General features: G+C 32.0%; 2 protein-coding genes across 2 annotated transcripts; one reads left to right on the top strand and one right to left on the bottom strand.

The window, feature by feature from the left end:
• On the top strand, nt 1–3,434 carry LOC113868657 (phosphatidylinositol 4-kinase gamma 7-like). Its single transcript, XM_027504446.1, has 2 exons — nt 1–431; nt 655–3,434. The coding sequence occupies exon 2, from the start codon at nt 805–807 to the stop codon at nt 2,701–2,703; it is 1,899 nt and encodes a 632-aa protein (XP_027360247.1). The 5' UTR covers nt 1–431; nt 655–804; the 3' UTR covers nt 2,704–3,434.
• Nucleotides 3,435–10,026: 6,592 nt separating this feature from the next.
• Nucleotides 10,027–12,502, bottom strand: LOC113870369 (DNA-3-methyladenine glycosylase 1-like). The gene is made up of 6 exons (XM_027506963.1): nt 12,453–12,502; nt 11,206–11,546; nt 10,851–10,908; nt 10,645–10,728; nt 10,411–10,552; nt 10,027–10,306 (listed from the first exon to the last, which is right to left on the bottom strand). The coding sequence occupies exons 1-6, from the start codon at nt 12,500–12,502 to the stop codon at nt 10,028–10,030; spliced, it is 954 nt and encodes a 317-aa protein (XP_027362764.1). The 3' UTR covers nt 10,027.
• Between the last annotated feature and the right edge of the window lie 594 nt (nt 12,503–13,096).

The following is a 13,096-nucleotide window of genomic DNA, read 5'->3' as shown; positions in this document are numbered from 1 at the left end:
CACGCATCGGGCTTTAGCAAGAACGTTCCTAGCGTGAACGAGAGCGAGAGCGAGAGCGAGAAACACAAAGTAAAGAGAGGAAAATAAGAAAAAAAAAAAACTCAAAAGGAAAGAGGAAGATACAAAGATATATAGAGAGAGAGAGGGTTCAAACCTTTGTGCGTCGTTGCTTGGACAAGAGAAAAAACCCTTCCGAGTCAACTCGGACGAGTTGCCTCATCGTACGGTTCCGTCCTCGGAGTCGGTCCTCTTCCTCAACATAATCCTCATTTTTTCATTTTCCGACCGAATCAGCTTTTGCGGGTTTGCTGTTCTGTTTCGGTTGGTTTCATTTGCTCGTGCTTGTTCAGATCTCGCATTGATTACAGCGAGTTCGAATCCAAAGCTCGAGCTCAATCGGCGCTGTTCAATTTCATTCCATTTTATTGGGGGTATTTCCATTCCTTCCGTTCTTATTTTTAAATAATCAAGTTCTTCCGGTTTTCCTCCCCTCAAAATCCTCATTCATTGTTCACTTAACAGTTACAGTTTTTTTCAATCTCGATTGAATCAAGTCAATTTTTTTTTTCGTGTGATGCATGCATTTGAACTTGTATCTGAAAGTGAATTATTATTACTCGTGTTGAATTCAACAGAGGGTTCATATTTTTGCAGATATTGAGTTTACATGGTTGGTTGGCTTGTTCTAACAAATTAATGATCGTTGGGGGTGTAAGGCATTGGCTCTAAGGTTGGGCAACTACTTGGGAGGGAAGAAGAAGGTGCTTTCTTCCGCTGTTGCCTTGTTGCGTGGTTGTTCTGTTAATGTCTCGGAAACTAGACAGTCCTGTGCAGACTCAAATGGCTGTGGGAGTGATAAGGAGTAGTCCTCTTGGGAGAGAGTATCATGGGAGGCAACCCGCTGGGAGAAGACGTGTGTTTGTGCAAACTGAGAAGGGATGTGTGTTTGGTATGGAATTGGATCGTGGTGACAATGCACACACTGTTAAGAGGAGGTTGCAGCTTGCTCTCAATGTTCCAACTGAAGAGAGTTCGTTAACTTTTGGGGATATTGTTTTGGAGAATGACCTTAGTGCTGTTCGTAATGATTCCCCTCTTTTGCTTACTAGGAATAGGAATCTCCTTCATAGAAGCTCCTCCACGCCGTGTCTTTCGCCCTCCGGAAGGGACATCCAGCAGAGGGATAAGAGTGGTCCTATTGAGACATTGGGGCAATCCAACCGCCTTGATAAGATAAAGCCCATTGTTAAGGAGACTATGAAGGCGATTAAGATGGGGATTGATCCAATTCCTGTGCATAGTGGGCTTGGAGGGGCTTATTATTTTATGAATACTAAGGGGGAAAGTGTTGCAATTGTGAAACCCACGGATGAGGAGCCTTTTGCCCCGAATAACCCGAAAGGTTTTGTTGGGAAAGCATTGGGACAACCAGGGCTGAAGCGATCCGTTCGGGTAGGGGAGACTGGGTTTAGGGAGGTTGCGGCGTATCTCCTTGATTATGATCATTTTGCCAATGTGCCACCAACGGCGTTGGTGAAGGTTACTCACTCGGTGTTCAATGTTAATGATGGTGTCAATGGTAACAATATGCGGAGGGGAAGGCCGGTTAGCAAGATTGCGTCTTTCCAGCAGTTCATTCCTCATGAATTTGATGCAAGTGATCACGGGACATCTAGCTTCCCAGTTGCTTCGGTGCATCGAATAGGGATACTAGACATTAGGATTCTTAACACCGATAGGCATGGTGGGAACTTGCTAGTTAGGAAATTTTGGAGTTTTGGGCATGTGGAGTTGATTCCCATTGATCATGGACTCTGCCTGCCTGAAACTTTGGAGGATCCTTACTTTGAGTGGATCCATTGGCCCCAGGCTTCGATTCCGTTTTCAGAGGAGGAGCTTGCCTACATTGCTAATCTTGATCCTTATCGTGATTGTGATATGCTGAGAATGGAACTACCTATGATTCGAGAGGCATGTCTTAGAGTCTTGGTTCTCTGCACCATTTTCCTCAAGGAGGCTGCTGCTTTTGGTCTTTGTCTCTCTGAAATTGGTGAGATGATGACGAGGGAGTTCAGGAGAGGTGAGGAGGAACCGAGTGAACTTGAGGTTGTTTGTTTGGAGGCGAGGAAGATGGTGGCAGAGAAGGAGGAACTGTCTCCAAGGACTGAGTTAAGGGATGATGAGTTTCAGTTTGACATGGATTGCGACGAATTTGGATCATATTTCACGCCAAAGGTGGTGATGGATGACCCTCTTGCTAGATCACCTTTTCAGCCTGCACTTGGAAATGGGCATGCCCGCAATCCGCTTTCCAAATTGGATGAGTGCATTGAGGAGGGAGAGGAGGAGGATAGTGATGGAGAATCTCCTCAGGGATTTGTTACTTCTTCAGCTCAAGAAAAAATCCCAAATGTTTCAGAACTTTCCGTGTCACTGAAAAATACCATGTTAGATGGGAAAAACCAGAAATATTCTGGAGGAATAGTGGATAATGGGCATTCTGCAAATTCATCATCTGGTCATAAGAGTGCGAATGAGCAGCTTCCTGCAAGCATAAGCTTTGTCAAGCTTGCAGATATGAGTGAGGATGAATGGACATTGTTTCTGCAGAAGTTTCAAGAGCTGCTGTATCCGGCATTTGCCAAGAGGAAATCCATAACCTTAGGTCAGAGACAGAGGCTTGGTACTTCGTGCCAGTTTTGAGGTTGAGCAATATGTGGTATGGTAGAGAGGAGTATAGGATGGAGAAGAATAAGGCTTTATAGGTTTGAGGGAATGAAAGGATAAGTTAGTTCTGGTTTATGAGGTTTGAATGAGAGTGCTTTGGTTGGAAGAGAGGATAGGAAAAACCTGCTGTAAATATGCTTGGCGTCAGCTAAGTGGTGAGCCGGTTAGTTGTTTGTATTTTCATTTTTTATGATTTCATTTCTTCTTTGCCCCTTCCTCTTATCTTTGTAGGATAAAATTGTGAAATGAAATATCTGTATATAATGAAATGACTTCTGTCCTCTATCTTTCTTTTTTTTTCCCCCCTTGATTTGGTTCCTGCATATATGTTTGTTTCTGGTTAACCTCGTAGCTCTCTGGCTGCAATGGTAGTTCAAGTTATTGCTTTAACTTTCTGCACTCTGATACTTGGGAGGATTGTTAGGAGAGATAGGACAGCACTAGGACAATTTTAATTTTTTTTATTATTGATTAAAAATTATTATAAATTATGTGAATCGTATTTCTAATTTAATAAATCTTAGTCGAGTATATTAAAAAAGTAGCTATTCTTGTTGGGATTGTTTATCTACTCGTTAGGATTGTTTAATGGCTGGTGCGTGCGTGGCGAGGCGGGAAAGATATCTTCATTATTCTGAGGTTTTGAGTTTTCGAAAATTTGTAAGGTTTAATTGGTCTTGGTTTCGATAGAAATAATTTCGAAAGACTTGATGATGAAAGAAATGGTGTTAAAAAAGGGTGCATTCAAGGATTAATATGGTAAATATTTTGTTCATTAGACAAAGTGCTCTGAAGTATAATCCGGGGAATCTCATATTAGGAAATTAATTTTATTTATCTTGAAAGTTATTTTTTTGTGTTTTTCCTTAAGTTAATTTTACTTACTGTTAAATTATTTTTTTTTCACTCTAGAGTAAATTGATTTACAGTGACAACGATAATTTTGTTTACCCCAAACTTTGTGGTAAAACAAACAACTTTGTGTAGGATAACTTTATTTGTTGTCTGTCTACATACATTGTGCAATGGTTCAATATCCAATAATTGATTCAAAGTAAAATGTTTTCACTTTATAGTGAGCTATTTGATACAGGTTAAGAAATCATCATTTCTAGATAACTTGTGTATGAAATTTCAAAAGATTGATGTATTTAGTCACTTCCTTATCTTTGAGCATGTTGGTGACACTTGTTTTCCCTGATAAAGTCACATTGAGTGGTGGGCGTAAAGGAATCAACTAAATCAAAACCGGGGATCTTTTTGTTGCCTTGTGACATGCTACTTCCAAGTCCTGCTAAACCGGCCAGACTTTTTTTAAGTTTATGATGTAAGTATCAAGTATTAGATAACTCACAAAATGAAATTTGACCAAAAAGGGAACTCATAAAATTCTGATATCAATCATAGGTATAAAACTTAAGGACGAACTTGTCTAACGCAATTTTATTAATTAGCTTAAGCATGCGTTAGTTTTATTTTAAAATAAGTTTAAATTAATATTTTTGTTTTAATTTTTTATTAAAAATTGTAGTAAAATTTAGTATATATTTTTAACTTAATGTGAAAATTATAATTTATCTCAAATGTTATAAAACTTCTTTGAATTCAACGTGATTTTAGAAATATAAACTTATTTTCAAACAATACTGAGATGAAAGATTATTCAATTTATAATAAGTGTTTTTAGATAATGCACTTAACGGATTAGCGATCTTAATTAACAGCGAGTTCAAGTCGGTCTCTTTTCTGAAAAAGTGGCTTTCATCGATTTTCTGAATTATTTTTCTGGCGTCGCAACGATTTGAACGTTTTAGTTCTTTATGGTGCAAGCAAGACAAGAAAAAAGCAAATTTTCCTTTCGATATGTTACTTATTTATAGCGTAGTTCGAAATGGACACGAGTGTTATCTTTATGTCACGATTGTTAAGATTAACTACCCAGCAGAGCTGAAGTGCTACAAAACAAAGGTTGCCGATGCTGGAACAGAAGCTACACAGAGAGTAGCAACCAACAAAAGAACTTCACACGAAATGGTCCCACTAACCATTGGACCAGAATATTTGGCCTTTCATTATGTCGAGGGGCTCAATTTTCTTATTAGGTTTCAATTAGTTGCTAATGCGATTTATTGTCACTTCAATCCTCTTTTGTCTACAAGAAAAGGGGAGAATAACTGATCTTTTCTCTTCTTTCCCTTTCACTATAATCATACTAAAATGACATTATCTATACATTGTAAAAGTGTAGTGAAAAATGATTAAAAAATGGTTTAGCTGTAACATAGCATATCCTATAAAGTATGAAGGGTAAGGTGATTCTACAAGTATGAGACAAGGATCTCAAGTTGTTTGAAAAGGCTGCTTGAAACGGTGTGCTATACTATCTCATGGGGCAATTTAGTATGTCGTTGTCAAAAATTTTGTGTTCCGAGTCAGCTAGATAAACATAGAGATTTGGTGAAATTCTTGATCACTTGATAATCTAATTTCCAACAACTTTTCCTGTGGGTTTGATAGGATTTTTCTTCTTACATAATCTACCAAGTTTAATCATGGTTGCCATTAAGGGCCATAACTTAGTCTTCAATTTCTGCATGAAATATTAGTTAAGGAGGTATTAAGAGATAAAGGCCCATTAGTTTTAACTTTTTTTTTTAAAAGTTGTATATAAGTCAATTTTTCTTTCTGAAAAAAAAAAACAGAGAATATATAAAAAAAAGCGATTTAAAATTTAGAGATTCTATAAGAATTATATTTCTTTAGTTACAGTTACTAAAAAAATTTAAAAGTTATAATTTTTGAGTAGCTATTCAAAACATTTTTCGAAATAATTAGGAATCTGATTATTTTATTTTAGATTCTGATTCATTTCAAAATATTTAAAAGTACATTAGATTAAAAAATAATAAATGAAAAATGTTATTTGCACGACTAAATTTTTCTTCATGAATTTTAATTTTTATATAAAAAATTATATTTTGATCTCTCGATTAAAAAAAACTTTATAGATTAATTTTTACTATTTATTAAAGTTATAACAACATCAGAGCTTTTTTTATATAACAATTAAAAAATAAATAAACTTTTAATTATAGTAAATATTTTAAATTTTTGCCGTTAAGTGGCTTCTATTAAATGTTATATTTAATTAATACAGATTCAACTCAAGAGTGTCATACGTATCTTAATAATTACTAAAATATATTTTGGCCCGAGAAGTATTGTTATTTAATTTTAGGATATATGTATAGTAATAATGTTGCCGAGTTAAAATACTCTTTGTTAACTTAAACAATTAACAGAAGTAACTTAATACAAAAAATCTAAGTCACCTTAAAAGAATAGGGTCTTCAACTTTACCAAATTTTTTTATGACGTATAATATGAACAATAAAAAATGACTAAATATAATTTTTTTATTTTAAAAACTAAAATGAGGTATAATTACGTTTTCTTATTCAAAATTAATATATAAGCGATATTAAATATACTGACCAAAGTTAAAATAATTATATCTTTCATAAAAAAAAAGGACTACTCGATCTTAATCAATTTTCTATTTAAAGATGAAAATGTAAAATTATAAATTTTATCATTTGAATCGTTAAAAGTAAACATCATATGTTATATTATATAATTTTTCGTTTATCCTTTTATATACCTGCACCATAAAAACATATCTCATTTATAATAGAAATATTTTTAGGTCTTCTCTTTTATTAGTACACATTTTTCTATAAAATTATTTCATGTAAAAAATAATTTTTTAATGAATACTTAAAAATATACAAGAAAAAATAAAATTTATTTTAAATTGTAATATTTAATATTAATAACATATTAAATTTTAATTAAGTCTGAATTTATATTATGTACTCGTTTAGAAGTAAAAATAAAAAACAAAAAATAATTAATAATAATTACTTGAGAGGGACTTTATGAAGGGGCATCCTAATCTACATGGCTATGTTTTAGTTTTTATAATTTTTTATTTTCACTTGTCTTGTTGCTTGACCTTTGAGGGTCTCCCAATGTGAAGCATTTAATGGTTTGCATTGCAAGATATAATGATACACCTGAGAGGGGGAAAAGACAAGAGGAAGAGTGGAACTGGGACTTGTCTCATTGTCCCCTTAATTAGCATCTTTAAGCAAAATGATAGCAAAGGTTTGGTGATTGTTTTCTTTATCATTATTCTTTACTTAATTGTATTTTTAATATCTTTAATTTAGTATATATACAGTTTTTTGGCAATTTTTTTCTACTGAAAGCATTCAAGTTTTTTTTTTTTCCTTTCAAAATCTTAATAAAATAAAATAGTTTAATTGTTTTAAACTTCATTTTTTTAAAAAAAGATGCCCATTCAAACATCAAAATTTTAGTAAACATATAAAACAATTAAAATTTTATTTCAAACCTAACATAATATTTAGAAAGAAGTTCTCAAATTTTGTCAAAATTTTACTAAAATTTTTGCTTTTAAATGTTTAAAATTATTTCATACAATAAATTTATCAGAAAGCCTTTAAGTATCTGGACAAAATTAATAATTTAGATTTTTAAGTATATAGACTTAATTAACTAAAAAAATTTAAATAGCATATAAATTAAATCAAAGAAAAAAATGTAATTTTTTAAAAAAATTTAACAATTTTTGATGGCATAATTGTTTGATTTGAGCAGTTAATATTTAGGTGATATGTAACGGTTTACATTTATGAGCTTTAAATATGTGAAAACTTAACAATTCAAGATATTTATTTGAAAAAACTTTTGAACTGTCAAAGCACTTGATACCTTAAAGGGAGACTTTATACTTAAAATTTATGAATCAAAGCAAGGTATATATCAAAGAGTGATTTATATATGTGTCTGGTTATGGGTGAAAATGGGGGAAGGTAGAAGTGTAATGAGTTAGGGTAAGTTAAGACCTAAGATAAGATGCAGTTTTTGATGTGAATCACGGAGAAGAATAATATATATGATAGGTGTAGGACCTATGAACTAGAAACTAAGAACAGGTGGGTCAAGCAGAACTAAATGCTTGCTTTTCACAAGTCTTTGACATGGGAACTTCTCATGAATCATGATCATGTATTCATGTTTCACGCCAAATTTGAATTCTTCAAAAATGGAAATTCTTTATTCTTGACTCATATCTCTCTCTCATATATTGTAATCAAATTTCTAAAACATTATTTCTTACAATTATGGGATATCATCAGATAAATTGTCATATTTTCACAGTGATATTTTCATATTGCATTGTTCTCTCAACCACAAACCTAGATCTCTATTTTTAATAGTAGAAAAATTGTCTTGCCTGAAATGATAATGGGCAACCCTATTCCTTGTGTCCAATCTTACTACATAGAAAGAAAAATCAGGGAAGCTTCTTGTATCGTAAATCCACCCAAAACCCTAATAAACGAAAAGAATTTATGCTCTCCTTTGGAATAATATTATTGATTAATAAAATTATAACGATATTGAAAATTTACTTTGTTGTAACTAAGAATACGATAATCTTATTATAATTCATTATATTTGTTAGATATAATAACACAAAGGCTATTATTACTTTTTGGATTATGCAAAGAACATTAGTAAGGAAATGTATTTATAATATCTCATATTCTTTTTAATTTTTTGTTGTCATGAAAAGGCACAAAGGCCGAAAAGTAAAAATAAAGCCCAAAGGCCCGGTGCTGAAACCAACAACAAAAACACACTTGTTAATGTTTATTCCCTTATTTTTAAGGGGAGGGAGAGTTGTTATTGAAGTTTTTCATGTGGATTCTACTTAATGTTGTATGATATTCTCACCTTTGCAGTGAGAAGGATGATCTCAATTGTTCATCACAGCCAAGCTTGTTCATCGTGGATCATGACACTCCTTCGTAAATAATTCTTTAAATGGAAAGTTGAACAAATTTTAGTGTATCAAGTTTGAATATGTTATAAAGGTTACATTGTTCCAATTAATTTTTAATATTTAAGATATCAGAAGAATTAGATTCTTTTATCAATTCAAAAAAGATATATAATATTTTTTTTAAATTTATGAGTATTATAGTAAACATATTTTTTAAAATACATTTTTTCGGGCTTTGTTAATTTTAGAGAAAAATAAAAAGAAAAAATTTATTGAATGAAAATTCATATTTCAATAATTTTTAACTGTGAAAAAGAATATCTATAAACCTTTTAAAATTTCTTATAAACTTATATTTTTAAATTTGTTTAAATTAAAAATATGTTAATTAACTTTTTTGTTTTTTTATTTTTCTTCTTTCTTGTATCCTTCAAATGTTTTCATTTCATTTTTTCTATACTTTCAAATAAAGTTTAATCTTTAATATTTTAATTAAGATATAACAAATTTCAAACCTGCAGAATTGGCTATGTTGCATGGACACAAATACAAATATCAAATATAATAATACGTTTCGATATGTCGGTATTATATATTTTTTTAAAATTTAAGATACGGGTACGCAAAGTATATCAAGTAAATGCAATTATTATTATTTAATTATTTATATTTTATTAATTTTTATATTAATTTCTTTAATTGTTTCATATAGTTAATAAATTTCTTTATATTAGTTTGTTATCATCATTATCATCGTATCATATTGATCTTTAACTTCTTGAAAAATTTATTTAAAAATCTTGAAATAATTAAATTTTATAAAATATTGTATTTAAGTTATGATAACCTTTCCTTTTTATTCAATAAAAAAGAAAGTATATTAAGATATTTGAAAGTAAAACAATTAAGCTTTAAAACTAGGACAGGTGTATAATAATACGAGTATCAAGTATCATATTCGGGTACGAAACGGGTATGTTGCCAATTCAAAATATCCTTGCATCACTGAGGATAGGCATTTTGTGCTACTGTGACCCTTTATATCATCATGATTCGAAAAATACAGTAACAAATGGTACAAGAAAATTTAGAGATAACAAGAGAAGAGTAACATCAACAACATTTCCATTCTCAAGATAATTGGTCTCATGCACATGCCGTACCAAACATGTTGTGTTAACATCACAAAGAAGACCTCAAGGCTGACTTTGATCATCACTCAAATTGAAATCCATTGATAATGGCAAAGCATGACTTGATCATGATAACACAAGATGGAAACAAGTGGAAGTAAAACCATAAAAATAACCCCAAATACTCAAAAAAATAAAAATGAAAAACTCAATAAAGTAACATGTATGGAAAACTGAATAGTGAGTATCTGTTCCTACATAAACCAAAATTTATGCATGTAAATTGGTGTATTTATAAATGTCTCCAAGGTCTTTCTGCTAGCCTTACACATTCATTGTGCCTATAACAATGCACGAGATGGTCAATGGTCAATCCTGCAGCTTGCATAAAAGAATAAACTATCACTGGACCCAAAAATTGAAATCCACGCTTTATCAAGTCCTTGCTGATGGTATCTGCTTTTGGAGTCCTTAGTGGAACATCTCTTGGGTATCTGTATCTGTTTATCACTGGTTTGTGATTTACATAACTCCATATATAGCTACTGAATGATCCACATTCCCTCACAATCTGTGGGCCAAAATCAATCAACAATTAACTTAACTAGGAATGTCAAGTCATGGAAAGCTTAATAGCTAAAATTTTGGATAGGAATTGATTGATCATATACTTGCCTTCATTATGCATTTGGCATTATCTACTATGCATCTAACTCTGCAATTGGGTAACAAAACTTCTTTGTTTGATGCTATCTCCATGACTTCCTTCTCCTCCATTTTGGCAACAGCATTAGGATCAAATCCGGCAAAAACATGTCTGTGTCAAGCATAACCTTATTTTAATATATTAATGTTGTCAGAAATAAAGCAACAAGCGTACAACTGGAATTTTTCTTCATGCAGTGTTACCTAAGAATTTCCTTTCTTTTCAGAATTTCTGTCCAGTTGTAATCTATCAGCAATCCAGACAGTATAAGCAACTCGAACAATTTTCTGTTTCATGAATCAAGCAAGGGAATTGGATCATGCTTATGGGTATTGCGCATATATATCTAAATACTAGTGTTTCTGTTTCAAGGTTAACAAAAAAGTTGTAACATAGAGATATTACTTACTTGTCATCGTAAGCTGGGACCCCCCAACACACATCATGAAATTCTATGTATGCCTTATCTGCACAAGTCTTTTGTATCAATTCTTATTCTAATTTCTCTTGGTGAAAATATCATTAAAAGTCAAATGATGCACAGCTTGGAGTATGTTGAGCTAAGAAATGTTGGCTTTATTAGCATAAGACTTATGTAAAGCAGCAAATTTAAATTTTTAAATGAAAATATTGTAATGATAATAGGTACCATGTTGTCCTTATTTTTATTGTTACTGACTCATTCTTTGTCAAACTTAGCAAGATTCATTGTTTCAATGCAAAGTAAAAGAAAATGAATATACATGAAAAGAAGTTGAACATACCACAGTTCTTTGTGATCCAATTGCACCTTTTCAATTCACCAGGCTCAGCAGTGTGTGCACTTTGTTGTTGCTGTGCAGTATTAGTAACTGCACGTTCTCTTCTTCGACGTGGCGAAATCAAATGCAGTGGTAATGAAATATTTTCATCCTCTAGATTCCAAGAATCTGTGAGGGAAGATTCATCTGAATTTTGTGACAACGATGATGACAATGAAGATAATGATGAAGTTGAAGAGCTTCTCTGTAGCCTAATTGGGTATACTTTATTGAGGTACTTGGGGAAAAATATTTGGTTCAATTTTCTAGACTCTTGGACACTTGTTCTCTTCTCCATAGCATGCCTTCTTACATAGGCATACTAAGGAAATTGGGGAAAAGTCTAATGTTATAAATGGGAATGATAAAAGAAGGATATTCAAAAGGAAATGGATGGCAAGTAGGAGCAATTCTTAAGTTAGTTGGTGAAATGTGAGTTTCAAGTTTATTAAATGGAAAGGCTTCTTAGATTTTAAGAAATATTTAAAGCCTAAATATGATGGGGAACATATTTTTATGAAATTAAAGGATACTTCTATGTTTGGCAACATCTAGAATCAATTTATTTACAATATATATTTTCTAATGCAAAATTAAAAGAAAAGAAATAAAATAAAATTACTGAAAAACCCCACTTACCAAATCGTTTGAATTGTTCTACTTGCCGAATGCATTTATCAACATTACTCTCAATTATAAGTAGATTAAGACAGGGGTTACCATGATTTTATAGTCAACAATCCATTTAGTTTAACTATCCATATATACGATTAGTTTATTGCCAGTGTCATAAATACGATTACATATATTTCCAGTTAAGAAATTGATGTTGCCAAATTTTTGTTTTCTAAAAAAAGACCATTAAAAAATCTTATAATCATGAATGGATGAGTAATTTGTTTAGTATACAACCAAACCTTAATTATGAGACAGAATAGTATTAGAAAAGTTGGCTCAATTGATAATGAAACCATCATAATGGCACAATATATTCCATAAAAGAACATCATCAACTCTAATTCAGCGTTGCTTAAGAAATTAATAATTTCAAATGGGTTATCTTTGTTACCCCAAATCTTACCCGGGAGAGGTGAACTCCTAATCAAAAGACAAACCACTCACAGTAGTTGTGGTGTTTGTCTCAGTGCAAGGTGTAATGGGTCGATTTCATTCTTAACTCTTACTCATAAGCCTTTTAGTCTGACATATACATGTGGCCAACATAGACGGAGATATGCCATCCTTTTTTCATATCAGTCATTCGATCATTTTAGTTAAAACAACTATTAGGGTTGTTTGAAATAGCTTGGTGGATGAAATGAGGACTAACCGTTTGACATTTTGGAATTCGTTTTGCAACTTTTTAGTTTATATTATGCACATTTTATCAGGACATTCTCAAGTAGTTTACAATTAGGGATTTACATGAATTAATTCAATATATTGTGAATATATTTTGAATTGACGCAATACAATTTGAGCAAGTGGAATCAGGAATCTTATCCATTCAAAGCTTTAAAAAGAGTAACTTCCCAAAGTTACGATGAATGGAATTTGTAACAAAATTCACCGCTTCAATTGATCATTTGATTGTGGAAGATAATTAAGCTGAGTTGAACTCGAGCATGATTCTAGCAATTAAACAAGTCGGTCTAGAAGTTACGGAGGAAGATTGTCTCTATCCAAAACAATGAGGCTGGAAATCCATGCAGATGAATTAGCACCTTAAGGAAGATGACAAATCTTTGGCAATAAATGGATGCGTTAAGAGGTAAAAAATGAGCATTTCATAAATGAATCTGTCACCATTAATAGGGTATCTTTCCTCAGTAAACATATAATGAAATCCATGGAG

The sequence above is a fragment of the Abrus precatorius genome, unplaced genomic scaffold (genome assembly GCF_003935025.1).
Source record: "Abrus precatorius isolate BTA unplaced genomic scaffold, Abrus_2018 Scaffold6, whole genome shotgun sequence".
Classification (NCBI taxonomy): Eukaryota; Viridiplantae; Streptophyta; class Magnoliopsida; order Fabales; family Fabaceae; genus Abrus; species Abrus precatorius.
The sequence above is the reverse complement of the archived record's forward strand: the minus strand, read 5'-3'. Positions and strand labels throughout refer to the sequence as shown.

Coding starts and splice junctions, on each gene's coding strand:
- LOC113868657 (XM_027504446.1), top strand. CDS start 805: ATGTCTCGGAAACTAGACAGTCCTGTGCAGACTCAAATGGCTGTGGGA.
- LOC113870369 (XM_027506963.1), bottom strand. CDS start 12,502: ATGACTGATATGAAAAAAGGATGGCATATCTCCGTCTATGTTGGCCAC. Junction 10,729..10,850: donor GTCCCAGCTTACGATGACAA/GTAAGTAATATC, acceptor TTCATGAAACAG/AAAATTGTTCGAGTTGCTTA. Junction 10,307..10,410: donor ATGCCAAATGCATAATGAAG/GCAAGTATATGA, acceptor TTTGGCCCACAG/ATTGTGAGGGAATGTGGATC.